Genomic DNA, 25,795 nt, shown 5'->3' with positions numbered 1-25,795 from the left:
TCTTATAAGAGCACGCAAAGCAAATGACCCTGAGGCTGCAATTTTAAAATGTGAGAGTTCCCTTATATCACTAAATCTATCAAAATACGAATTTCCCATACTTCCGTCGAGCATCATTAAGAATTTCTGAAATGTTATAACCAGTGGATAACTTTCAGGTGGAATTTAATTAAGAGAATCTGGTATATCTCGAAACTGAACTGCATCATCGACATCAGGCAACTCAATGAAACTGTGTTCTGCTGAGGCCTTGCCCTTGCTTATAAAGCTGTATCAAAAGTACAAGAATTAATAAGAATACACAAAGTGCTAAAATTTGAAGTGAAGATAAACAATTTCCAATATCGTCTAAACCCACAAAGACACCAATTTACAAAACAAACATACAAAAAAAAGGTAATAGAGAAATTTCAAAGCTGACACTACAAAATAAATAAATTGGATACCTTTTCAAGTTAGAAATTTGGTTTTTAACGGCAGAGCATAGTTTTGGGCTGACTGTGACGAACAATTGCCGTAAGACATTACCTTTTGTCTCATTCCCAACCCCTCTGCACACACTCCCAGATGGAGCACTCAAAGAAATATCTCCCACGGCTTCCACATATCCTTTAGAAGAAAAGTAGTGTTGCTGCTCCTTTTGGAACAATTTCATTGTCAAAACAGTGGTTTTCCCTGTTCCGGACCTCCCAAGAATGAATGTACTTCTAGGGAAAAGAATGATATCTGACTCTTTATATGTTACTTCAAAAGGAAGATCAAGCTCTTTTCCATCACTTCCCGACAGCAAATGGTTCACTAAACCAGCTGATAAGGAGTAGAACTTCATAAGCAACAGACTATCTCTCACTTTTGAGTTCTCAATGTAACATCTCCCGTCTGACCCTTCACTTGAACTGTCTACTAACTCACCATTGTTAGTGTTCTTATATTTAACGGTCTCATCATCTATTCTCCAGGTAATTGGCACTATCAAATCCCTGCAAAATAATTACGAAAAGAATGTGTATATATTACTAAAATCTAAAGTAAAATGTTGTTAACATTCGGTAGGTAAAGCAACATTGAGATTAAGAATTGATCAATATTCACCATCTAAAGTTGAATGGAGAATTTAAGAGACCTAACAACAACAAAAAACGGTGTTCTGTGAGATCAAAGATAGCATACATACCCTTCAAATTGTTCCATCTTACAGCGGTTGAGGTACTCGTCAGTGTATATGGAGAATATTTTGTTCAGACTCTTCACTAGTTTAGGTATCTCCTCGGGAGGTAAAATATCCCATATCTTTAAAACTTGGGTGTAACATGAATATTTTGCAACATCAACGCTAGAAACAATGTAAAGCCTTCCAATCTTGTACTGTTTTACAAGCTGGACTGAGTTAGCACACAAAGCTTCAACCTTAACCTTCTTCGGACGCCAGCCATTGGAAAGTTTAACCAATAGATTAACCACAGACTTTTGTGTTTGCGGTGACTTCAACATCCCAAATGACTTCCTAAAGTTATTGCTGAACAGGACCTGTCAATTTGAGGCAAGAGTCAGTGAATAATGAGTAGAAACCGACAAAATAGTAAATAATGATTTAATCTTGGAATAGTTTACCTTCCACAATGCACTTTTGAAAAGCATACTATCTTCATTGAGTAAATTATCTAACTGATCAAGCTCTTTGTTGGCCTTGATCATAGCTTTCACAAGCTCTTCATCTTCATCAGCATTAAAAAAACATCGCCGCTGCTTCACATCACATATTAATTCTTCCCAGAAAGAACCAATTTTACACAACTTTTTGTCATTCCCCAAAATCCAAAGGCAGTGCCTGAAAAGTTAACACTCAATGAGTTAACAAAGACTAAAAGATGTGTCATCAAAATTAACGTATGAAGAAATCTCCTAAGACAAATTTTTTAACCAATAAACACACTAGTTGTACCTAGCCCGTGTCAGAGCAACATTAGCACATTGCGGATTAGAAAGGAACCCATCTGATCCCCCACTATGATTAGACCCGACAGTAGATATTATTATGACATCTTCCTCGCCACCATGGAATCCATCTGCAGAAATCACCTTGACTATAAAACCCTTCAGCTTCTCATATTTCGGACGAACTTTATGCTCTATTTCAGCAACTTGGGCAGCGTAAGGAGATATAATACCAACGGTTAAGCTATGCTTTGAGCCTTCCCACGCTGTGAATCGTAAAAAACATCCTTTATAAGTAGACTAAATGGACTAATCATGACTTAACATTTCAACAATTCTTTAGACGGGCTTAATCAGAAATGTGAAATAAAATGTATACCACATCTACAGTATTTATATACAACAACCTCACTAGTATTTAGTAGAATGGAAGAACAATATAAACATAAAACTACGTTGAATCTTCTAATTAACCATATATAGCATAACAAACAAGCTATTGCAATCAATTTGCTAACACTGATCATACCTTTATAAAGGTTTCGTACTATTGCCATTACAACTGCCACTTCAACCATATTTTTTTAACCATGCCCAGCTTCATCTGGATCCTCCCTTCCATAAGAAATATTTATGAACGAGTAGGGACCAAACATAGGTCCTTGTAGGTAATTTCTTTGAAAATTTTCACAAAGAACACTTGGAGCATCTATAATCTGGTCTTTATAAAATTTGCGATTAGGGAAAGAGCTTATTGCAGGATGCATTCTGTACTGCATGTTGAGAAGGTCCTCTGAATGCCCAAACAAACCCAACCTTTCAAATAGACTTCTTCCAAAGCCAGCTTCGTCAGACACCTAAGATTACAAAGCATTGGAAAATTTTAAGAACGAAAACATCATGTTAAAGCGAAGAAATTGATGATATACTTACCCTGCTTTTGACCATAGCTTGTGGATGGCACTCATCACCAATTAGGATAGCATGTCGTATAGCTTCAAGCTGCATGGGAATCACTGATTCACACTCTTTCAACCGGGCAGCTTCATCGATTACCAAAAAATCCAGTGGTCCCAGGTCTACCTCATGCAGATTATATGAGCTTGACACTGGAAAAAATGAGGGATGAATTTTTCAGACAGAACTCAGTTAAAAAACTTCTGTCTGTGGAACTTGGAAGGCGATCACCGAGAGAACGACCAACAGATCTTAGAACCTGCACAATTTCAACTCTCATCTTGTGTAATGTGTCTGAAATATAATTAGATGCTCTACTCCCTTGTGTCAGCCACCTGAGTTTGAGAGAGCAGATTTTCAAAAGTATCAAGCAAACCACAAAGTGTAACCATCTTTTCGAAATTGTCTGGCAACATAAGTCTTTTAGGGAGATGGGTGCATAATATTCTGACGCTTCTTTTGAGGGGTACCACTATAGCTCTGAATCGGTCTCTCGCAAACTTGAGAAGTGACATGTGGACTTCAGAATTAGTTCCACTTCTCTCCATTACATGAACCTCTGTAATTACTTCATGCTTCAAAAGCAAATGATACCGAGTTACACAATCTTCAAGAAAATCCACCATGGAATCAAAATGTTTCTTCCAACCTGTTAATGGAGCAAAACAATCGACAAGACTATCCACACGATGATCCACATAAATCTTCCCAAGATCATCACATAACTCCAATCTATTCATATTTCCAAACAAGAGAAAGTCCCCTAATGAACAACCTGGCCTGTTCTTTCGCAAGCATCTTTGTGAAGTTTTAACACACGTACCGCAAGTTCAGCAACTGCAATATTTTTTGGGGCACAAGCAAGAGTTCTATAATTCATACTTTGCAAGTTATACAGTAGTATACTGATGGTCTTGGTTTTTCCTGTCCCAGATGGACCCCAAACAAGTTTCATAGAAGAACTGTGGTTACACTGCACTGCAGATATGGTATCCAAGACCGCTGATCTATGAGATTCATTAAGAGCCAGTAATAATTGTGAATCAACTTTTCCAGCCCAACTCCTGTCAAGTTGTGCAGAGCAGAGACCGCAATTTTCCTTTATCTGCATTACCATAAAACCAACGTGAAAAACATTTATTATTCAAAGAATTATTATACTAGCATTTTACTTCCAAAAGGTGAAAAAAAATCTCATTATTTTTATTTCCATACTAAGCAATATAAAATAAGAGAAACCAACCCCAAAAACCATCATGCAATTGCATCATTTATTTTTCACATTATGAAAAGGTCTTTAAAGGCTCGAGGATGTACACTTTTATACTGAATAAGAAGTGAATACATCTTACCATGGAGTTGGCACACAGAACTTCCTTGATGATGTTCAAGTTTCGGGACATATGTAACACCTTCCATGTTCTAGTGTTTGTTGCCAAGTTTAACAGAAACACCACAAAAAGTGATTTCCGCCTGCCCTCTTTCATCTCTATCTTTATGGGTTTTGATGACTTAATTCGAAAGCATATAAGTCTGTCTTCGTGCCCTACAGAATCGGACTCTTTCACATCTTCTACAACTGAAGCCAAAGACCAACTGCTTCCGAACCGCTGCAAGTCTGCAGCAACTTCAGGTACATTATCACCCAAAATAAACAGATCCGAAGGATTTGGACTATACGGTTCTTTGCCATATACACCATAACGGTTTCTCCAGGAGTCGATCTTGATATAATACAATATTGACCCCCCATCCAGCTTCGACTCCTCTACTGAGATTACTTCAGCGTGAGGTACACCTGACATAAACTCCATTTGCGAACATATCTCCATGCGAGTTTCTTCCACCAACGGCATAGTATAAGAGCCAAGATAATGTTGTATGGACTCAAAACGCTTAGGTATCCTTTCCACCTAAAAGAAAACATAGACAATTTCAGGACATACAAAATAAAACTAATCGTACTACAAAATCCACGTACGACAACCACACCTTAGCTAAACCCAGCAATGAGAAGTTACAAATTAACACAGAACATCAATGAAAGACGTAAATATGAATATAAGATTGATCATTAATTTGGAAGTAATAACAGCCAATAAAGTGGGTCAACCTAATAAGTTCAGGTAAAAGAAACGACGGTATCTTCAACCTTAAACGCTTGCTGATCCATATAGCCAACAAGATTTACAGTTCATACTATAACACTTCCATAACATTTGGCCCTGCATAGACCACCACTGCTGCTCCCACTGCCACCATGGAGGCAGTGGGTGTCCGCAGTGTTGGTCTATGCAGCCCCAACAGTAAAACTTCCAAAAAAAATCTCTGGAAAATAGCCATAGTGATTACGAAATTGGAGCTAAAATGATCTATTTAAGCATACTTTGTGCAGCTTCATATAATCGCTACCAGAATTTATTGTTCATACTGTGAAACTTCCATACTATAATATTAAGCCTGTGTTAACCACCAACACCCCAGAACACCCACCAACATCACCCCCACCATGGTGATGGTCCACACAGGCCCAACTGTAGAGAACATCCATAACATCTTTGGAAAATAGCCAGTGATTATTCATGATGCAGTGCAGGATAGGCTGGTGATAGTAGTATCTCTTAACCTACACCACTACTCCATCACTAAAATTGGGGCTGGAAATGCCCTAATTAAGCATAAATCAAGCATAATCGACTTATTCCATGTGAACTATTCAAAAATCAAGACTACTATGACCACAAATTGAAAAATCTAGGGCAAAATCAGTAAACTCGAAGTCCATAAATGATCAAGTGAGTGAGAGACTACCTTGTGTCTGTAGAGATCATCATTGAGTATATCTTCAATACTCCAAGAGAACACATGATCTATCAAATCTTTAGTACCAGAAGTGGAAGAAGACGAAGAAGCTTCGTCTGTTTCTTTAGTACCAGAAGTTGATGCCATTCTTCTTCTCACTTCCAGTCACTCACTAAAACTCACTAATACTCCAAGAGAACACATGATCTATCAGATTTCTACAACGGACGAGAGGGAGAAAGCGGAAAACGAAACCCTAGAATGATGATGTTGATGAGAAAAAAAAAAAGGAAATGAAATTTATTTTTGGGGAATAGAGTGAGAGAAAGAAAAAGCTGAAACTGTCAGAAGGAGAGAAGTTTGAGCGCGTAGTACCTTCTTGATAATTTTGGCGTAAACGGGAATATTAGAGTCTTGTCCCTGTAGTTTAGAATTTTTTATACCAAACCCTCCGTTTCAAAAAAAATGATATTTTCCTTCGATTCGGAACTGTTTCACGAAAAATGATATTTTCAGCATCCAATTGAAAAGGTGAATGTATCAACTCCATTTCAGAAAAAGTGATACTTTCACTGTCGAAAATAAAGACATCACTTAAGACATCACTTTTCCTGAAACAGAGGTAGTAGCATGTTTGCCGATTTGGATGTCAGGGAAAGTGATTGTATCACTTTTTCTGAAACAAAAGGAATATATTGTTTCCCATTTGGATAGTAGAAGTAGAAGCAAAAACGTAACTCACCTAAAAAGTAAATTTTTCGCAGTCATTTTGAAAATGTGTCCCAAACGCGCATCCCAACACCACTATGTAGGTCACGAGGTGAATTTTGGACTAGCAATGAATTCTGTCCTCGTCGTTCAAGGTTATTACCCATAGGGTAAGAGGCAGGTTATAATCCTCAAGGCAAGAGGCTGCCAGGACAAGAGGCGCAGACTGTAAGCCAGTCAGTTTGCACAATCTAAGCCCACGCCTGGATCATGTAAAATCAACTAGATAGCTTATGCACGAGTGTTAAAAGGGGTGTTTCTCCACCTCCCATGTATGATTTTATGCAGTATTATTATGACACATTTATATGATGATATTCACCATGTTTCAAGTACAAATGATCCTTATTTGCAAATACAACAACAAGCACACAACATAATACAGACATGGGCGTGATGATGCCGGCTATGATGGAGGTACAGATGAATGATGATAATTCACTGGCATGAAGCAGAAAACCACAAACAATTGAATCGGAAAAGAGGATTCTGTCACTACTTTGAAGCGTCTCCAGAAGTGCCCCTATGCTGTTTGCTTCCATGCTCCGGAATCAGATTTTCTGAAGCAGCTCTCTTCGGCCTCAGCTGTAAAGTAAAGAGACTGTCAGTAAACATACTGATGGATTTAGGAAAACAGAAGATGGATGCAGATTTATTCCAAATAGTCTGTAGTCCCATTTTGTACACCCAACTGCAAATCAGCTGAGGTAACCCAATAAGACGATGGGGCTCACCAGTTCTTGATGGTCAGAGATCCCATCAGACACTGGTAGGTTTTTTTACTTTTTCACTCAGATTGCAACTAGGAGCAAAACCAGACTTGTTTTGATTATGCAAACAAAAGAAGACTTAATATCTGTGTATAAACTCAAATCCCAATGAAGAAATAATGGAATTAGATCAGACCTTTGTGTCAGCACGTTGGTAGAACTGTCTCAAGAGGATATTGGTAGCTTCAGTCATTACTGGTAAGACATGACAGAAAAGTTAGAAATAGAGCCAAAGTTACTGGTTAGCAGAAATAGTACCAAACATACTAATTGAATCCTAAAGTTGGTGAACACGCACTCGAAGGAAAAAGCAGTATAGTCTTATGACAGTGTCAGAGGCAGTGAACTACATTTTCTTTTCTTTCTTTTTTTGATCGGCCAGTGAACTACATTCAAGTAGCTTGAATTAGCGATAGCAACCACAATTCAAGCATGGATAAAATTCTAAAGAAGGAAAACAATGTGATAGTGACAGCCATTTTAAGTACAGGACACCTAACCCAGCCACTCAGATCTTGTGTGCCGTATCACTGTAGGCACAGCACAAGTGAAAACTTTGATAACCACCCTCCAAAAACTCAAGTTAGACCCTAAAAAGCGTATTTCCAACCTTATTTTTGTTTCTTTATGTTTTCTCTAAAGTATCAAAAGGTAATGTAGGAAGGGGACTCTCCCCTTCCCTTGCTTGATATTTTGAGCAAGGAAAAAGCGCTCCTGGTGACTAGTACTAACAAGTTAACACCTTTTATGATGGGCAAAATGATCGCTGAACAATTTTTTATACCCATTAGAGAATCTAACGAGACCAATTAGATACTCGTACACAGGAATAATCACAACGAGCAGAGGTTAAGCAACTGACTATGAATGGTTTCTATTATTAACTATCTTAACAGCATGCATTAACAAAAATGATCTACACTATCTACATTTAAGAATCTAAGTCACATTTTCTGCAAGCAAATACTGGATGATTCAGAATTCAAAAATGGTATAGAGATCCCATTATTACCTTGATTTGGCGGTGGAACAGTTCGGTTATGAGTAGGATGGTAGGTGGTTGGAGTTGATTTCTGAAGTAAGTCACGAAACAGATTTCAGACGTAAAGAAACTGATGCAATAACAACAAAACTTTCTTAACGAAGTGATATCATTTCCTAAAGTAATAATCACCATTTACATATTTTCACGTATTGATTTACATGGACCTAAAAGGGAAAGAAGATCATCCAATAAGAAAGAGCAATAAGCATCACATGACACACCACGAAACAGCTCAGAAATCCACGTTAAAAGCAAAAATATAAGTATTAGAAACACCGCCAACATGAAACAATCAACCAACATGCCAACAGTTAGGGAAAGAACCAAATGCCCATACATCCTCTTCAAAAACAACCACCCCAGTGAAGCAGATGGGAATCTAGTATGTACTTCACTAGCTCAGAACGCCTATCATGATAATCATACAAAATATAGCGACATTTGCAGAAGGTAGGTTCCTAATTCCCTTTAGTTGTGTCAAGGTACATTTTGTCCTTTTTTCTATATGACCCGTTACTCTCTAATTACTTCTTTTATCAGAACACCTATGAAGGTTGAGGTAACATTTAAGGAGACTTCTAAGTTACATTCCAGCAAACTACTAATTCAACCTGAAACATATAAGGAAAGTTCCCAACTTCCATGTGTAAGACGAAGTAGTAAAGACTAAAGACTCAGCTAACTAACTGCAATACGAACTCAATCAGTGTCTGGAGTCGAAAGGGTAAGATTCAGCAATACGTAAAACAAAGGCTAAAACACTAGACCATGAGTATGCCACATTCAATTTCAGATTTAAGAGCCGGCACGCGTCAAATCAAATTATCCGTGAAAGGATCTAAATCTTTAAGACTAACTACATGTATTAACCACCAATTACTCACAAAGGTTAACATGAACTTCTAAATGGAACAATTTTTCTGCTACAAAATACATCCATTTATGCTCAAACAGATTCTACCATTTTGGATCTTTCAGGTTATAACGAACATACAACCAAATTACTTACCCTAACTCAAAATTAAGTTTATTAAATCCAGAAATTTCAGAAAATCACAATTTCTCAAATTCTACTCAGTTAAACAATGCCACCATACCCTAACCTCAAAATCAACACTCAAAATTCCAGTCCCAAACAACATCAATCATGCATAATTTGAAAAACCTACCACCCCCAATTATTCAATTTTTTCAGCTCATCAGTGATCAAAATCAAAAATTTCACCAATAAACAGTCATAAATGATGAACCAAAGAAAGGGTCATCAAAATTTCAAACCAATTCACAATAAAAACAACAAAATCTAATCAAATTTGAACTTAAAAGAAAATTAATTGAAAACTGAAAGAAGAAGAAAAGGGGGGTTTGCTTACAGAAGTAGGAAGAGAAGGATCAGTAGCACGAAGTTGACTGAAGTTATGAGGATTATAAGAAGGCCAATCTCCAGGATGAGAACCCATCAAGAGACTCCCAAACCTAGACAGACACAGGAGGAATTACTAGAGAGAAGATGAAAAGAGAATAACAAAGAAGAAGAACACGTGGTTGGTTTGGTCTAGGAGGAGATTATTCTAATTTAATATACTACTCTACTTCTTCCACCACTGATCTAATCCAATCTAATCTATCTGTTGATGTTGTTTCTGTTTGGGGATTGATGATAATAGTTTGATACTATTATTCTTATTCTTCTTTTACTTGTTGCACTGTATGTATCTACAGGCAGGATGATAGTGCCTACAAACAACTGTTTATTTTGTTTTCTTTTGTTGTTGGTATGGGAACTCCTCAGTCCTCACTACTTTGGACTTTTAGGGTATTATTTGAGAGAATGAAAGGATATACGAGTGCTACCAGGTCTGATACCGATTCCAGAATCTGCATCATGTTTGTTTGCATCTGATTTTCGATTTCCCTGATTCAATTCGTGATTTTTCCCGAATTAGGTGTCCCGACCGTTTATTTTCTATTTCGAGACAAATATGATTCGATTTCTGATTTTTATCCGACTCCTGACTCTGATCCGTTTGAGTTAGGTAACAAAATACTTTTAATTCATGAGATCAAACCATATATTTTTTGAGCCAGTTGAGTCAGATCTGACTCAAAACAAATATATTAAGTCAGATCCAAACGAGTGAGGTGATTCCATCTAGATCAAGATCACTTAGATGAGTCATGAATAAACAGACATGGTGCTAACAGAAATACAGGTTGGAAATACGTGGTCAAACGTCTCTTTTTAACATGATTCAAGTCGTGGTTTTGGTGGCGCCGTAACCAGAAATTAATTTTAAGGGGACTAAAAATGTAGATTTTAATGGGCTAAGTACTAAATAGGAGTGGGAAATACAAATTATAGGATAAGATATAGGTTTTACATGGCTATTAGCATTAAGAAGGGGCTAGAGTCAGAGTTAGTCAATCCTTGTCTCTGCCACTATGTGGTTCAAGGCTTGCTTGAATTGTACTTGAATTAAGTATGATGCGCTTAATCGGTTGAGTGTACCAAATCCAAGTTATCAAAAAGATAATATATAAGTTAAAATCTAACTTAATATATAAGTCAAAAGTTGAATTTAAGAAAACCGTACCACTTAGTTCCCTTTCAGAAGATCTACACATCCGGAAGGATTTTCCCATTTTAATCTGGGTTGAATGCCATGGGATGGTGGGGGCCGCTTCAAATTCATAGAACCGTCAGATTCCCTTTCGGGATTTTCTGCGCGATTCTATGTGGGACTAAATTCGGTCAACTTAGAATCTCTAACTAGGCGACATGGCATTCAATTTAAAAGTTAAATTTGGACAACATAAAAATTAGCCTTATGGTGCTTCAACATTCAGTAAAAAGAGCACGGGTGAAATCCCAAATTCAGGTTGTGGTTCAAACAGTTGATTGAACGTGAACTTGAATCGAGTCCAGTTGGATTTCTCCTTGAAAAATTTGATTGAAGTTTAATCACCGCAAAGGTCAGTCTTAAAATTATTTTGTATTATATGAATTAGGGGTTGAAAAGACGAGGGTGCCTAAATCACCACAATATTTTTGCGTCAACCTATAAGTCCTCTACCGAATGTGATCGCGTATGGACAGAGTCGGGACAGTATGACAATTCGGTTCACACTTCGTGTAATCGTTTATGGATACAAGATCGAGATAATATAGCAACAAGATAACTTGTGTGATTGACGATAGATACAAGATCGAGACAATACAAAAACAAAGTAGGTTCAGAATTAACCAAGTTCTATAGGATCACTATCAAGTAATGTGGAGTTAACGTATATGTGTATTTTACTTTATTATTATAAAACAATTATAATGCGGAAATCAAAGTAAAAGACACAACAAGATTTTGTTAACGAGGAAACCGCAAATGCAGAAAAACCCCGGGACCTAGTCCAGTTTTGAATACTCTCAGAATTAAGCCGTTATACAAAATCTAAACCAACTTCGTCTAGTTGAGACCAAGCAGACTACCCCTAACTACTTAGTTCCCTCAGTATCCCTGCGCCTTCGACTTCTAGAGTCACACACGTGAATAGCAAGTCCTTTGGATTGTATTCCAAACAACAAAGGAAGAATCTGTTTGGTAACCACTCTAATCAATCTTGCTAAAGATTTAATGAGTTTTTGACAAAGGATCTTCCGTTTAATCTAATAAAGTTCTTTGTCTGGTTAGATCAATCTAACTTTAACTACTGAAATAGTCAAGTATAGATTCGTACTCAGTCAAAATAAATCTCAAAGAGATATATTGAGAATGTCGATCTCACGCAACTAATCAATTGATTAAATCTGATTCTAGTTGGATCCCAGCCGATCACGGTTTGTGCACACAATTCACAAGATACGAAAACCAATGATAAATCTTCTTCGTCTTCAAATATTCTTTAATCTTCAATAACCTGCACAACACCACTTTAATATCTTGTGATCAATCACGCACAAAACAAAGTCTATTAACAATGGATTATCACAACATGTATTTAGATCTAACAACATTTTGAAAGATCTCGTCGATATATACTTCGATCTAGTTTGAGTGAATCTTATATCAGAAGAGAATATTCTCAAAAATAATCAAATTAGGTGCAATCAAAGTTTCAACAACCGTTAGTCAATTAAATCAATCAAAAAATAATAACACTACAATTATCTAATTTCCAACCAACGGTACTCGTAGAGATTCTTGATCCCACAAAGTCTTTAAACGAGCGGTCGTAAGAGATTTCACCTAATTAGGATACTTTCCTCTCCGAATAGACTGCTTGACCAGAAACAACAAGAAATGAAGTTTTTCTGGCTCTTAAGATAGTTTGCTAGAAATGAAAACTTAGGTATTTATAGACCAAGGATGTTTGGACACCAAGGAATTTCCAAAACCGAAAATATTCTCAAGATATGCAATTAATAGAAAAATCGATTTTCCTAATTCTAATAAATGCTTGTCCAATATTTTCCGAAATCTCTTAATAGAAAATCTCCAATTAGTAAATGCACATTACTAATTTTTATTCTCTAGATATATGCATTCATTGCTGGTAATGATCACCTTAAGTACTGATGAATATCTTTGAACAATAAATGATAAGAGTTATTATTCGTGTTCAATGTATGTTGACATCTTTTCACTGCAAATCCTTATTTCATATTTACATGGATTTGCATTCTTGGAATCAGTTATACCACACTTCCAAACAAGATTATAATTGGTTCACATGTTTTCCAAGACTACTATGTGATTGATCAAATACCAAATCACATACATGGGTTCAATCGGTTCTGCCAATCACTGGGATCGGTTATACCTAAATATGGAAACACTTGTGATCAGTCACACCATTCACTTGGATCGGTTACACTAGTTACATGGATCGGTTCTATCTGCACATGGCATTACTTGTGATCGGTCACACCAGTTACCAGGACCGGTTACACCAATTACAAGGATCAGTTACAACAATTAATAAAAACCAGTCATACCAAATCATAAGTCAGGCATTGTGATTAGTTATACCAAGATACATAACATAAGTTAATATCGTTTCTACCATCTCACACATATTGGTCATCCAAAGATTTGCAGTGAATAGCTGGACCAATAAGCCTAACGGTCCACGAAAACAAGTTCATGAATGTACTTCCTTTAAAAAAATGTAAAACATTATTTCCTATGATAAAATCTTCACCATAACACATTCACATAATCATAACAATATATACAAGATTATATCGATGTCATATCTACGAAGTTCAAAAGATAAGCGTTATACTTCATAGTCTAATTCCCTTATATTATGATCATGTCACAAGTGGAAGGATGAAATCATCGTTGTAGTTCGTTACTTCTTCACATTCTTCAGGTCTTTAGAGTAATACTTGTATGTCTCAACATTCCTAGACTTTCCAGTCTAATCTAAACGAAGTTGACTCTAGTATTTAATTAAGCGACTATAGATGAGCTTTGATACTAAAATATGACAACCAAACTTGACATAACAACGCTTGGTGAGTTCAATCGAGTTATGCTCTAACAGGGGTAATTTGCGTTACCTCCCTTGTAAAGATCGGTAATTTGCATTACCTCCCCTACAAAAATAAAGTTAGCAACACCTCCTTTCGTCATGTATTCCGTCCAAAGTTCAGTTAGCTGAGTCACCGGCTGTGCACAGGTGGAAAAAAACAAACACGTGGGGATAAAAATGAAATTACTTAGTATTGAAGTACATATAAAATATAATTTGATCAGGAAACATAATTTGAACAAAACCCCTATTTTAGAATCATGAATCTGTTATTATTTTCAAAGATATTAGCCCAAATTTGTTCAAATTATGACTGGAATTTGTTCAAAACAGCACAATACAAAATAAAAATCACTAATGCACCCATCAATCATATTGTAAAAATTAAACAATGAATTCATACTAGTTTCAAGGTATACTACTTTCTTTGCTCCTGATGTTGATGCTGCAACTTAAAGTAATTATGAATTATTCGTTGTCGATGTTTTATTTGGGGCCGTTGAAAAATAAGGTTACGATGTATACCTGCTTGATCAGCATCTCGCTCTCAAAGAGTTTTTAGGGTTTTCAAATATCCATGGAAATCATTGAATTAGTTTAGTATTTCGGTTTTAAGAAAACAACAATATCAATAACTTACTGTAAGAAAGGAAAATGATAAATCAAGATTAATGGATGTCCAATCGAATTAGTTGAACAAGAAATCCTTTGTTACAGAGCTTTTGAACCCACTTGCTAGGTCGTCAAAAATTTGATGGCGTTAATATGAGAATTTGAGTTCGTGATGGTGGACATACATTAGAGATTTATGCAATTAGAAATCTATTCATGCTTGATTTTATTTTCCGATATAAGTGAAATCCTATTGTAGTTGTTTGTGATCTTCATCAACCCTAACTCCTGCAAATCAATCAAGTAATTAATAGTTGAGAGTTTGTCATAGTGTGAGATGATATGTCAGCTGAGAGTAAAAGTCAGGTTCTAGGTATGTAAGTGTGCAAGACGCTCGTGAGAGTGTCGGTAAGTGTTAAAAGGGAATTGAGTATATAAACTCGAGTTTGTCCTGTAAACAACTTATCTTCTTTTATATCAATTCATTGATCAAATTGTCTCAGTATAAATGTAGACATTCATACATTGAATGTTAACATGGTATCAGTCCTGAGAATTTCAATTCTCAGGGGTATCGATCCTTTCCGCTGCTAAATCTTAAATTCTCTACCAATTTCTTCAAAATCACTGTCATCAAACCAATGTTGCCCATTATCAACCACTCTAACTTCATGATTAGGTAATGGCCTACCAACCGTTTCAGGACCATAATCATCTTCCGATCCATTAGCAATTTCCTTCCCTTTACCCTTTTCAATCTCAAAATCAATCAGTGGTTCATTAACTTCTTTGACAATTGCAAGTCATGAAAATCAACAAGGAAAAAGTAATTAACACATCGGGTATCATTATATCATTATAAAAACCAATTTTAAAAGAGAAACCAACACTACCTTCAACTTCATCATCCGTCTCCAACAACTGGTCATAATGATCATCTACATGTTCAGAGGCATATACAAATACACATTAATATCAAATTGTAAACATAACATAATCGATGAATTCTAAAATTTCAAAATATGAACATTACCTTCATCGTCTTCCTCACTATCCTTACCAGCACTGTTTTTCATACTAAAATTGTGTAAAAACTCCTTCCAATCTGCATCATCTTCACCCTCACTGTATATGAGTGGTTGGCTCCATGGTTGGTCTTCCGGGTGACAATCATCTGCATTAAGATTCTGAAGGTGCAACACTGATTCCTTAGTCGCATTGACAACTTCTTCAACAACATCTACTTTATCCGCGGCTGATTTCCAGAATTCAGTACCTAGTGAATCATCATCTAGATTCACAATGCCCTGACTACTAGCCTGTGTCGGCTCCTCAACATGGTTCTCAAAATCCAGAACCATCTTTGCTAAATTAACACCAACTGTCTTTTTAGCTTTTTCAATCAGCCTCGGGCTTTTCCTGTGAGATAAAGTTACCCTTGGCCCTTTCTGAGGTGTTGAATCCATGTTACATAACAAAAGAGCATTATCACTAAAAGATATTCATCATATGCTAAAAAAAAAATATCACCAACATACATCATATTATCACACTAGCAGACAAACAATCAAACTGTAAGCAATAGACCAATAACATGGCCAGTAAAAAGATTATACTGTATCATGGAAGTAATCTCTCTTTTGATTATGCTTAGACAAAAGACTGATTAAAAATGTAGGAAGATGAAACAGAGGGAGACATTAAGCATAGGCACATACACCAATAGGAAAGAAACTAAACTGTGGTAAGAGGAAAACTAAATAGCAGCTCACAGTGTGCTAGATTTTAACTGCCTAGACATCTAACAAATTAAACAAAAATATATGCACCAAAGCAATTATTAGCTAAGAAAGATACTTTTTATCTGAAGCATTAAACAGTAACACGGCAAAGTGATCAAGATGAAAGTACGAAACAAAATAAAACTACAAGCCAACACACCACAGAAATCTTTGTTCAAATGTGAACATGCCGGTCATTGATATGAAGTGCTACACACATTACCAGCAAACTCGGATACAGGTGCAAACTCGCATTACCACTATCAGATATTCATCATATGCTAAAAAAAACGAATTTTAGAACAGAATATGATCACGTTGACAACAGGTTCTAAGAATTAGGTAAAGCATGGTTTAACACGACAAAATATCATTAAAAATGATGCAAAATGGTAATAGAATCATGAGGGGTAGGCATATCTCTCTAAAAATTAACCTCAATACATTTAAATTAATCAGTTTACTAACTAAATAAAAGCATATCATCTTGACTAACAGAACATGACAGAAGAGACATCTAACCTGTTATTTGCTTGGGCCTGTTTCCAACTATTTGTAACTATATGCCCAGAATCAGGTTCCATGTGACTGCAAGAGAATTTTCATAATAAGTTATTAAGTTATAACAGATATGTACAATAAAATTCATAAACAAAAATGCTAAAATAACTAAACAAAATAGATACACAAGTGCCTGAACGCAAAACTTCAGCAGAAAATACGTATAGCATATATGATCAGTCAACTTTCTCAATCTCGTAAGTATCAGTCAATACTAGTTTAAGAGACCCTGGCTAGACCACTGCAAATTTTTTGGTGAAAGTGCTTGTAAAACACTTGAATAAAAACCAATCTCGTAATTCTTAAACATGATGCAACATACCAATACCAAAATAAACATCTATATATTATTAAAAACCAAGTATAATGCTCTAAGTAATGAGATGTAATCTCAGAAACACCCATAAATCTAGAGACAAAAGGATAACAAAAAGAAGATTCAATTTCAGGAACTCATTAATGAGATATAATCTCAGAAACCCCTTCTACTACAACCACACAAATATAAAAATATAACTTTCTAATCAAAATCATCTTTAAACCTTTCATAAATTAGATGGATTCTTTAAAGACTATTTTCGATCGAACGAGTAAAACCACAGTTCACCTACAACAAGCAGGCTAATAAAACAGATGTTCTCAAACCTGACAAAATCATTTTTGCGAATCTAATGACAATTTCAGACTGATAACATACCCACAAAGTACCATTAATAGACCATTTCAGTAGCAAAACACATATCATGTTCAACAACAGAATATATACCATTTCAGGAACAACTCATAACCAACTATACAGACCTAATTGCAAAAATTCATAAATTGGAAAACCCTAATTTTCAAATCGATTTGAAAATCCTTATATTGAAACCCTATACTAAACAAAAAAACCCAAATTTCATAACAACAAAGAAGAGAAACAGAGTTAAGTTCGTGAAAATATACCTTCTTGGAGTTGCGGCAGTGTTTGTTCATTAATCCTTCATCAACCATTATCTTCTTCCCCATTTCTTCAAAAAGACAGAAATTACACGCTATAAATTACTTAGGTTTTCACTAGAAAATACCTTCTATCAACTGGTTTAGGCATAGAAAACAAACTTAGATCTTGGTTCTTTATATACTGATAGAGTAACAAAAATCTGAGAGAAACCCTAACCAATTTGTGGCGCGAAATTTCTTGATAAGGATACATCAGTTGAATTAGTTTTGGATATATCCTAAATTCATGCTTGTAATCTTCTCAAATCAGATTGTTCTCTCTTCTCTCCCACCATCTTCTCTACCAACGAAATCTTTCTTCTGATCTTCACATAGAGTTGAAACAAAGAAGGAAGGTTGTATGCGTCTTTTTTCATTTACTAGATATTAACATCTGCACAACACCTGTACCTTCAACTGACAGCTCAGCTAGTCCCCACTTCTCAACCACCTTTGACCGGTAACTTTAAACGGCAGGGCAGTTTTACAAGTTTTGAAAAAAAACGGGCCAGGAATGTATATCGGCCCACAAATTTGGGATAGAAATGACTAATTCCCAAAAGAAAAAAAATGAAAACCTCGCGGATGCTCACTAGAGTATTTCACTTCGAAGAGTTGAGTCAATAATATTGGTCATTCAACTAAATAAGGATTTAATTTTTTTGTTTGTTTTTTGATTCGTAAAGAATTTGGTGATGGCGAGTTTCAAATTCGAGTCACTGGTATCGTCACCCAGTAACTTTCATACTGTACTGCAGTGACAGAGGCAATAAAGATTTAAATTTCTTATTTATGCTGATGTTCCTTGAACCCTGTTGAAAGTAGCTCCCTTTCAGAGGCAACGTGAATCTTGACATTGAAAGTTGAACACAAAATTGGTTAAAAAGACCAAAATCAACAATTTCTGGGTGAAATGGACAGTTAGATTTTGATACTGTTTAAATGGACAAAAATGTAAAAATAGGCAAGATGTAACCAGTTTCATCATGTCCGTTTTCAAATATTTTTTCTTATTTTTAATTTACACCAGTTTCATCCTTGCTATTTTTTAAATTTAAGCTAGCATGAAAATGGTTTCATCCCTATTATTATGTTTTTTGCCCATTTCACCCAAACTATTTTTTACTCGTCCATTTGAACCGTGATTTAAAAATATTTGGACAAATGACCCATTTTCTGAAAGTTGAAATGGGCCACCAGACTCAGCCATCACCCACCTAAACTTCCAAAGATATAAACAAAAAAAACAAACAAAACAATAAATAGTATGGGACCCCAGTATTCAGCTCCTGATCGTAAACAAATCTCTCTAATTACTGGTTGTCTGACCTCCTTCCGCAGCTCATCTAATGTTCCCTTACCATCCCATTCTTGCACGGTGCAATTCTTCCCTTCAAGAGCTTTCAATGAAACCAAAGTATTTATGTGCCGAACTGCGTTGAAATACTTCAAACCCAGAGATGCCTCATCCTTAATAATCACCTTTGAAGTCGAAGATTTCTCATCAAAACACACGAGGTTTGACTTGTTGTGCCATAGTAGGACTTTATTCTTCTCTGTTACAAAGAATGGATCGAGGTCGTCCCCGATCTTCCTATTGCCTATACTGAATTCTCTTCTCCAACTCCTATTATAGTACTTATTCTTCTCGTCCTTCATAAAGAACCATATGTCAATACGGTTACTTCTCTGGAACAAAATACGTTTACTTGCTCGCACGTAATGCACAACACATAAACACCCTCTCAATATTTTGAGCCTATAACGTTGCTCAACTGAATGCAAGTTAGTACTGGATAAACCCTTATCCAGGCATAAACAAGGTGGCGAGGGAAGTAATGTGAACTTTTCATCTGCTAAACTGAAACCTACAATTTTCATACCCTTATAGTCTATCCAGTAAAGAACTCCTTCGACGAGGACACCCGGTGATGGACATAATGAGTAGGTAATCTCTCCTTTATTTCTCCATCCGGTGCCACCACCAAGAGTGTAAACTTCCACATGTCCGACAGAGAGATTTCGATCTGGGTAGTAGATCCTGACAACTTTGTGTTCGTTAGTTGAATAAAATCCAAACCCACTCACTACTACGCTATTTGCATCGATTGATGTCAACTTGGGGAGTATAACAAATTCTCTTGTGCACGGGTTACAAAGGTAAATTGGATCATCTATAACACCGTTAGGAAGAGTGATGCAAACCAAACCGTTGCATGATCCAACAATGACGTCTTTGTATTCTTCTGACGGGTTCTTGTGATATCTGTTTTTGATGGGAGGATGATGCACCATCTTTACAACGTTATGGTATTTCTGTGCTTTCTTGATAACACTGTACACCTTCTTAATCACGTTATGTTTTGCATAATAAAGTTTGAAATTTGGTTCTTCTTTTCGGTTTAACCCAATGGCGAAAATTATACCCTCGTGCATGTGGCCGAATAAACTTTGCCAAGTCTTCGATACTTGTTTGCATTGTAAGGCGGATTCAGCTGGTAGGTGAGAAAGTATTTCCTGAGCTATCTCAGGTAGAAAATTATCCCAATCTAGGTGATTCTTCTCCATCTTCAGATGCAAGTTTAGTACTTGTTGTTGATCTTTGTCAGTGGTGTATTTATAGGTACATAAGACGTGCCGTTGTTAGGAAGCAGTGATCTTAAATCGACTATGATTAGAAAATATTAATATCAAATTCCAATGGGATTCTCAGATTGAATATTCCAAGTCCGGGTAAGTTTTAGGATTCTCACTTCTCCGGGATCAAACCAAATATAATGTCCAAACGAGGTTTCCAAGCTCTGCTGTTCGCGTTTTTGTGCGGAGTGTTGTCTGACAATGGAATTCCTCAAGATGTTCGCCGGGAAATTTCCAACGGAAAAGCAAACTCTCAGGCTAACATGATAACATACTTTTTTTTTCTGTGACGGAACATATAAGATCAAACCTCACAATATTAGAGCATCCACAGTGTCATATTTGGCAAATGTAGGCCTAGTGGGTCTTGCTAAAACTTCCGAAAGTGCCAAATTTAATTGGGGCATATCAAGGACATGGTTTTTTAGACCAAAAGAAACCAAAAGAAAAAACCTTGTAAAAATTGAAGAAAAAAAACAAAACAAAAGAAAAGACTAAAGAAGAGAAAAAGAATGAACGACTCTAAGCAAGAATCCAATTCTTAATGGAAAATATGATCAAAAATGGCAAAATGATGTAAAAAAAATAACCAAGGAAGTACACTCACCAAAAAGACACCGTCTTAGGTTAGAAATCGCAGATTATCAAAATTCCTTCAAAAATACAAATTAATCTGGAAAAAAAATCAAATAAAAAGTAAAAACTGAGATAATAAAAATTGATCAAACAATCTCTAAAATAAAATCGGGGGTCATGGCTTAGGATGGGGCCCACCCAATTGAGTCTGTCGGAATGGACCGCGGTCACTAAATCGTTTCCCGACACTACTACGTACCCCCACTCGTACCCACCATTCTCCCCCGCGATGTGGCATTTTTTCAGTGGTGCTGGAGCAAGCAGGGGGTCTATTGGTGTTGGATGAGCCACTAATGCGATGACACGTCGCGGGGCAAAGTTTGGGGGCAAAAAAGCGGTATAAAGCATTTTCGATCGTTTCCGAGCCAAAACTAAGGCTACTAGTACTAGGCGAATCCAAGCTTCAGATCCTGCTGGACAATATATTTGTCTTGTCGTTTGAGCTCCTTCCGCAGTTCATCTAATGTTGCATTGCCAACCCATCTTTACCAACTCCAATCACACTATTCTTTCGATTCCATATTCTTGTCGTGCTCGTCGTCCATATTCATGTGCCAATATGGCCGAAGAAACTTTGGCAAGTCTTTGATGCTTGTTTGCATTGTAAGGCAGATTCAGCTGGTATGTGAGAGTATTTCCTCAGCTATTTCACATTTGATTGGGTACTATAATTAACATATTTTGGGCTTAAAACGCTTAAAACCCAAATATTCCCATCTAACAAATCACTGACATGGTGCCTAGACTGCTCGGTGACTCTTTCTGTCTTTCATATCGACAGAAAGAGTTTGGGGGATTACTTGTTGTCTGACCCTCCTTCTGCAGCTCATCTAATGTCCAAACGAGGTTTCCAAGCTCCGCTGTTCGCGTTTTTGTGTGGAGTGTCTAGTGGCTGACCTAGAAAATCAAGGTTGGGTGGCTTGAAAACTTAATTGCATTATCGGGGGTGGCTTAAGCTTATGGTTTAAGCATGATTTTGTTTGACCAAACTTAAAACCATAGTAAAAATTAGATTTTTTCTCGACTTTGGGTTGGCTTAAGCCAGCCCAAGTCTGTATGTAGTTTCGCCACTGGGAATGTCGTCTAATAATCAATGGGATTCCTCAAGATGGGTCGTGGGGAAATTTCCAACGGAAAAGCAACTCTCAGGTAACATTTGTGTTTTCTTTCTTTTTTTTTTTTCCTGTGACGGAACATTAAAATATACAAATTGTTAACGTTTTAATCTTTTACATCTTGCCGATCTCGTAAAAATAGATGTTGTAAGATCAAATCTCACAATATGGCATCCCACAAGCACCCGCCATATTTGGTAGGGTTGGGACTTGGGTTGGGTCAATCCACCCAATCCATGCCTAACCCGAATATTGGGAGGCATGGGCAATGTATTTTAAAATTTTGGGCAACCTCGGGCACAATTTTAATAAATTCGAGTTAAATTTGGGCAAGCATGAGCACAAATATTTCACATTTGATTGGGTACTATAATTAGAACGATTTTTTAGGGACCATGATTTTTTTGAGGGACCATGGTTTTATTAGGCCACCTTCCCTATAATTATAAGGGGTGTCCTAAAACATTGAAATGACTAACCTACCCTTAACCTAATTTAATTTAAAACCAACCCAATAACCACCTATATATATATAACCACCACCACCTCCCACCAATACCTGCCACCATTGCCGATTACCACCACCACCACCTCCGATTATCACCACCACCAACCACCGATTACCACCACCACCACCGCCCACCACCGCCGATTACCACCACCACCACCTCCGATTATCACCACCACCAACTACCGATTACCACCACCACCTCCGATTACCACCACCACCAATATATATATATAGCTTAATTTAAAACATTAACAAAGATATTCTCACAAACCCATTACTTGTGATTCGTTTTTGGTTGAATAAATGAGAAGTAATCATTAAAATAAGTTGAAAATGGAAGTTGCAGAGAGGTTTAATGGAGGGTTTTTTTTTCAGAGAAAAATTCGGTTATCACGAATTAATTTTTTCTTAACCGAACTCAGAGTTCGGTTGATTCCCAAAAAAATACGTTTAACCGAACTCCTTGTATTAGAACAACACAAGTCCATAAGTTCGGTTCCTTCGCAAAATAAGGATATCTCCGAACTTTAGTTTACGAAAATAATGAGAAGTCCACAAGTTCGGTTCGTTCGCAAAAATATTAAGTTTTCTTTGTAACCGAACTCTACCTTTGAAACTTCATAACCGAACTCTACCTAATTCGCCAAGAATTTTTTTTCGTAGTAACCGAACGTTTGCCTAATTGCATATATAAGCCCAGTTCGGTTGATTCGCAAAATATGTTGAAGTTTGCGAACCAACCGAACTTCTAACACTAGGTTACTTTTAACCTGCAGTTCGGTTGGAAACTTGGTTGCGTTGAAGTTTGCGAACTAACCGAACACACAATATGTACCCAAATAAATTGTTAAGTTCAAAGTTCGATTACCTACCATTTTATCCTAGGTAACCGAACATTACACTGTACGACCAAAACCTCCATTAACGAGCGAGTTCGGTAACCTGCGTGTTTGGAAAACATAACCGAACTACACTTTCAGGTGTGTTCGGTTACACGTTCTTGACATATGCTAACCGAACTGGCCCAAATCTACATAAAAAATTTCATTTTTTTTGAAAGTTTGGAGCAATTCAACCAACATTATCTAAGTTTGAAGCAAACCTGGGTACCCAAATACCCTTCCTCCGGTTGTGGTTGGTAAAATCCGTCGTTTTTCATGTTTTCCTTCTTCATCTTCTCTAACTTTACTCTCTCAATAATTCTACTTCTTAAAAAAAAAAACCATCTGATTTTTTAATCTCACTAATTATCTTTAACTTAATCATCTCACTAATCCATTACACTAACTATTATTGACACTAACTAGTCATCACCCAAAATTAATCAGGAGGGTAATTTAGGTATTAATATAAATATCTAGATAAGGGGTGACCTAGATTTACTTCTAATGTCTTTACCCAAAATAAAACCATGGTCCCCAAAAAATCGTCGATTTTTTAGGCCACATTCCCTATAGTTATAAGGGGTGTCCTAAAACATTGAAATGACTAACCTACCCTTAACCTAATTTAATTTAAAACCAACCCAATAACCACCTATATATATATATATCACCACCACCGCCGCCGATTACCACCACCACCACCTCCGATTATCACCACCACCAACCACCGATTACCACCACCACCACCAACCACCACCACCACTATATATATATAGCTTAATTTAAAACATTAACAAAGATATTCTCACAAACCCATTACTTGTCATTCGTTTTTGGTTGAATAAATGAGAAGTAATCATTAAAATGAGTTGAAAATGGAAGTTGCGGAGAGGTTTAATGGAGGTTTTTTTTTTCAGAGAAAAGTTAGGTTATCACGAATTAATTTTTTCTTAACCGAACTCCTTGTATTAGAACAACACAAGTCCATAAGTTCGGTTCCTTTGCAAAATAAGGATATCACCGAACTTTAGTTTATGAAAATAACGAGAAGTCCACAAGTTCGGTTCGTTCGCAAAAATATTAAGTTTTCTTTGTAACCGAACTCTACCTTTGAAACTTCATAACCGAACTCTACCTAATTCGCCAAGAATTTTTTTTCGTAGTAACCGAACGTTTGCCTAATTGCATATATAAGCCCAGTTCGGTTGATTCGCAAAATATGTTGAAGTTTGCGAACCAACCGAACTTCTAACACTAGGTTACTTTTAACCTGCAGTTCGGTTGGAAACTTGGTTGCGTTGAAGTTTGCGAACTAACCGAACACACAATATGTACCCAAATAAATTGTTAAGTTCAAAGTTCGATTACCTACCATTTTATCCTAGGTAACCGAACATTACACTGTACGACCAAAACCTCCATTAACGAGCGAGTTCGGTAACCTGCGTGTTTGGAAAACATAACCGAACTACACTTTCAGGTGTGTTCGGTTACACGTTCTTGACATATGGTAACCGAACTGGCCCAAATCTACATAAAAAATTTCATTTTTTTTGAAAGTTTGGAGCAATTCAACCAACATTATCTAAGTTTGAAGCAAACCTGGGTACCCAAATACCCTTCCTCCGGTTGTGGTTGGTAAAATCCATCGTTTTTCATGTTTTCCTTCTTCATCTTCTCTAACTTTACTCTCTCAATAATTCTACTTCTTAAAAAAAAAAACCATCTGATTTTTTAATCTCACTAATTATCTTTAACTTAATCATCTCACTAATCCATTACACTAACTATTATTGACACTAACTAGTCATCACCCAAAATTAATCAGGAGGGTAATTTAGGTATTAATATAAATATCTAGATAAGGGGTGACCTAGATTTACTTCTAATGTCTTTACCCAAAATAAAACCATGGTCCCCAAAAAATCGTCGATTTTTTAGGCCACATTCCCTATAGTTATAAGGGGTGTCCTAAAACATTGAAATGACTAACCTACCCTTAACCTAATTTAATTTAAAACCAACCCAATAACCACCTATATATATATATATATCACCACCACCGCCGCCGATTACCACCACCACCACCTCCGATTATCACCACCACCAACCACCGATTACCACCACCACCACCAACCACCACCACCACTATATATATATAGCTTAATTTAAAACATTAACAAAGATATTCTCACAAACCCATTACTTGTCATTCGTTTTTGGTTGAATAAATGAGAAGTAATCATTAAAATGAGTTGAAAATGGAAG

General features: G+C 36.4%; 3 protein-coding genes across 3 annotated transcripts; all 3 read right to left on the bottom strand.

The window, feature by feature from the left end:
- Positions 1-147: 147 nt before the first annotated feature.
- LOC113274657 lies at positions 148-5,902 on the bottom strand. The gene is made up of 9 exons (XM_026524054.1): positions 5,704-5,902; positions 4,245-4,805; positions 2,869-3,997; positions 2,465-2,792; positions 1,943-2,201; positions 1,612-1,828; positions 1,175-1,527; positions 447-980; positions 148-268 (listed from the first exon to the last, which is right to left on the bottom strand). The coding sequence occupies exons 4-9, from the start codon at positions 2,511-2,513 to the stop codon at positions 166-168; spliced, it is 1,515 nt and encodes a 504-aa protein (XP_026379839.1). The 5' UTR covers positions 2,514-2,792; positions 2,869-3,997; positions 4,245-4,805; positions 5,704-5,902; the 3' UTR covers positions 148-165.
- Positions 5,903-6,704: 802 nt separating this feature from the next.
- On the bottom strand, positions 6,705-10,065 carry LOC113274656. The gene is made up of 4 exons (XM_026524053.1): positions 9,651-10,065; positions 8,245-8,305; positions 7,369-7,427; positions 6,705-7,047 (listed from the first exon to the last, which is right to left on the bottom strand). The coding sequence occupies exons 1-4, from the start codon at positions 9,735-9,737 to the stop codon at positions 6,958-6,960; spliced, it is 297 nt and encodes a 98-aa protein (XP_026379838.1). The 5' UTR covers positions 9,738-10,065; the 3' UTR covers positions 6,705-6,957.
- Positions 10,066-18,953: 8,888 nt separating this feature from the next.
- Positions 18,954-20,312, bottom strand: LOC113271888 (F-box protein At3g07870-like). Its single transcript, XM_026521812.1, has one exon. The coding sequence runs from the start codon at positions 20,310-20,312 to the stop codon at positions 18,954-18,956; it is 1,359 nt and encodes a 452-aa protein (XP_026377597.1).
- Between the last annotated feature and the right edge of the window lie 5,483 nt (positions 20,313-25,795).

The sequence above is a fragment of the Papaver somniferum genome, chromosome 4 (assembly GCF_003573695.1).
Source record: "Papaver somniferum cultivar HN1 chromosome 4, ASM357369v1, whole genome shotgun sequence".
NCBI lineage: Eukaryota > Viridiplantae > Streptophyta > Magnoliopsida > Ranunculales > Papaveraceae > Papaver > Papaver somniferum.
This window is presented reverse-complemented; position numbering and strand designations above follow the sequence as displayed.

Coding starts and splice junctions, on each gene's coding strand:
- LOC113274657 (XM_026524054.1), bottom strand. CDS start 2,513: ATGGTTGAAGTGGCAGTTGTAATGGCAATAGTACGAAACCTTTATAAA. Junction 1,829..1,942: donor GTTGCTCTGACACGGGCTAG/GTACAACTAGTG, acceptor TTAACTTTTCAG/GCACTGCCTTTGGATTTTGG. Junction 1,528..1,611: donor TCAAAAGTGCATTGTGGAAG/GTAAACTATTCC, acceptor TCAAATTGACAG/GTCCTGTTCAGCAATAACTT.
- LOC113274656 (XM_026524053.1), bottom strand. CDS start 9,737: ATGGGTTCTCATCCTGGAGATTGGCCTTCTTATAATCCTCATAACTTC. Junction 7,428..8,244: donor TGTTCCACCGCCAAATCAAG/GTAATAATGGGA, acceptor ATGTCTTACCAG/TAATGACTGAAGCTACCAAT. Junction 7,048..7,368: donor ACCAACGTGCTGACACAAAG/GTCTGATCTAAT, acceptor TTTACTTTACAG/CTGAGGCCGAAGAGAGCTGC.
- LOC113271888 (XM_026521812.1), bottom strand. CDS start 20,312: ATGGAGAAGAATCACCTAGATTGGGATAATTTTCTACCTGAGATAGCT.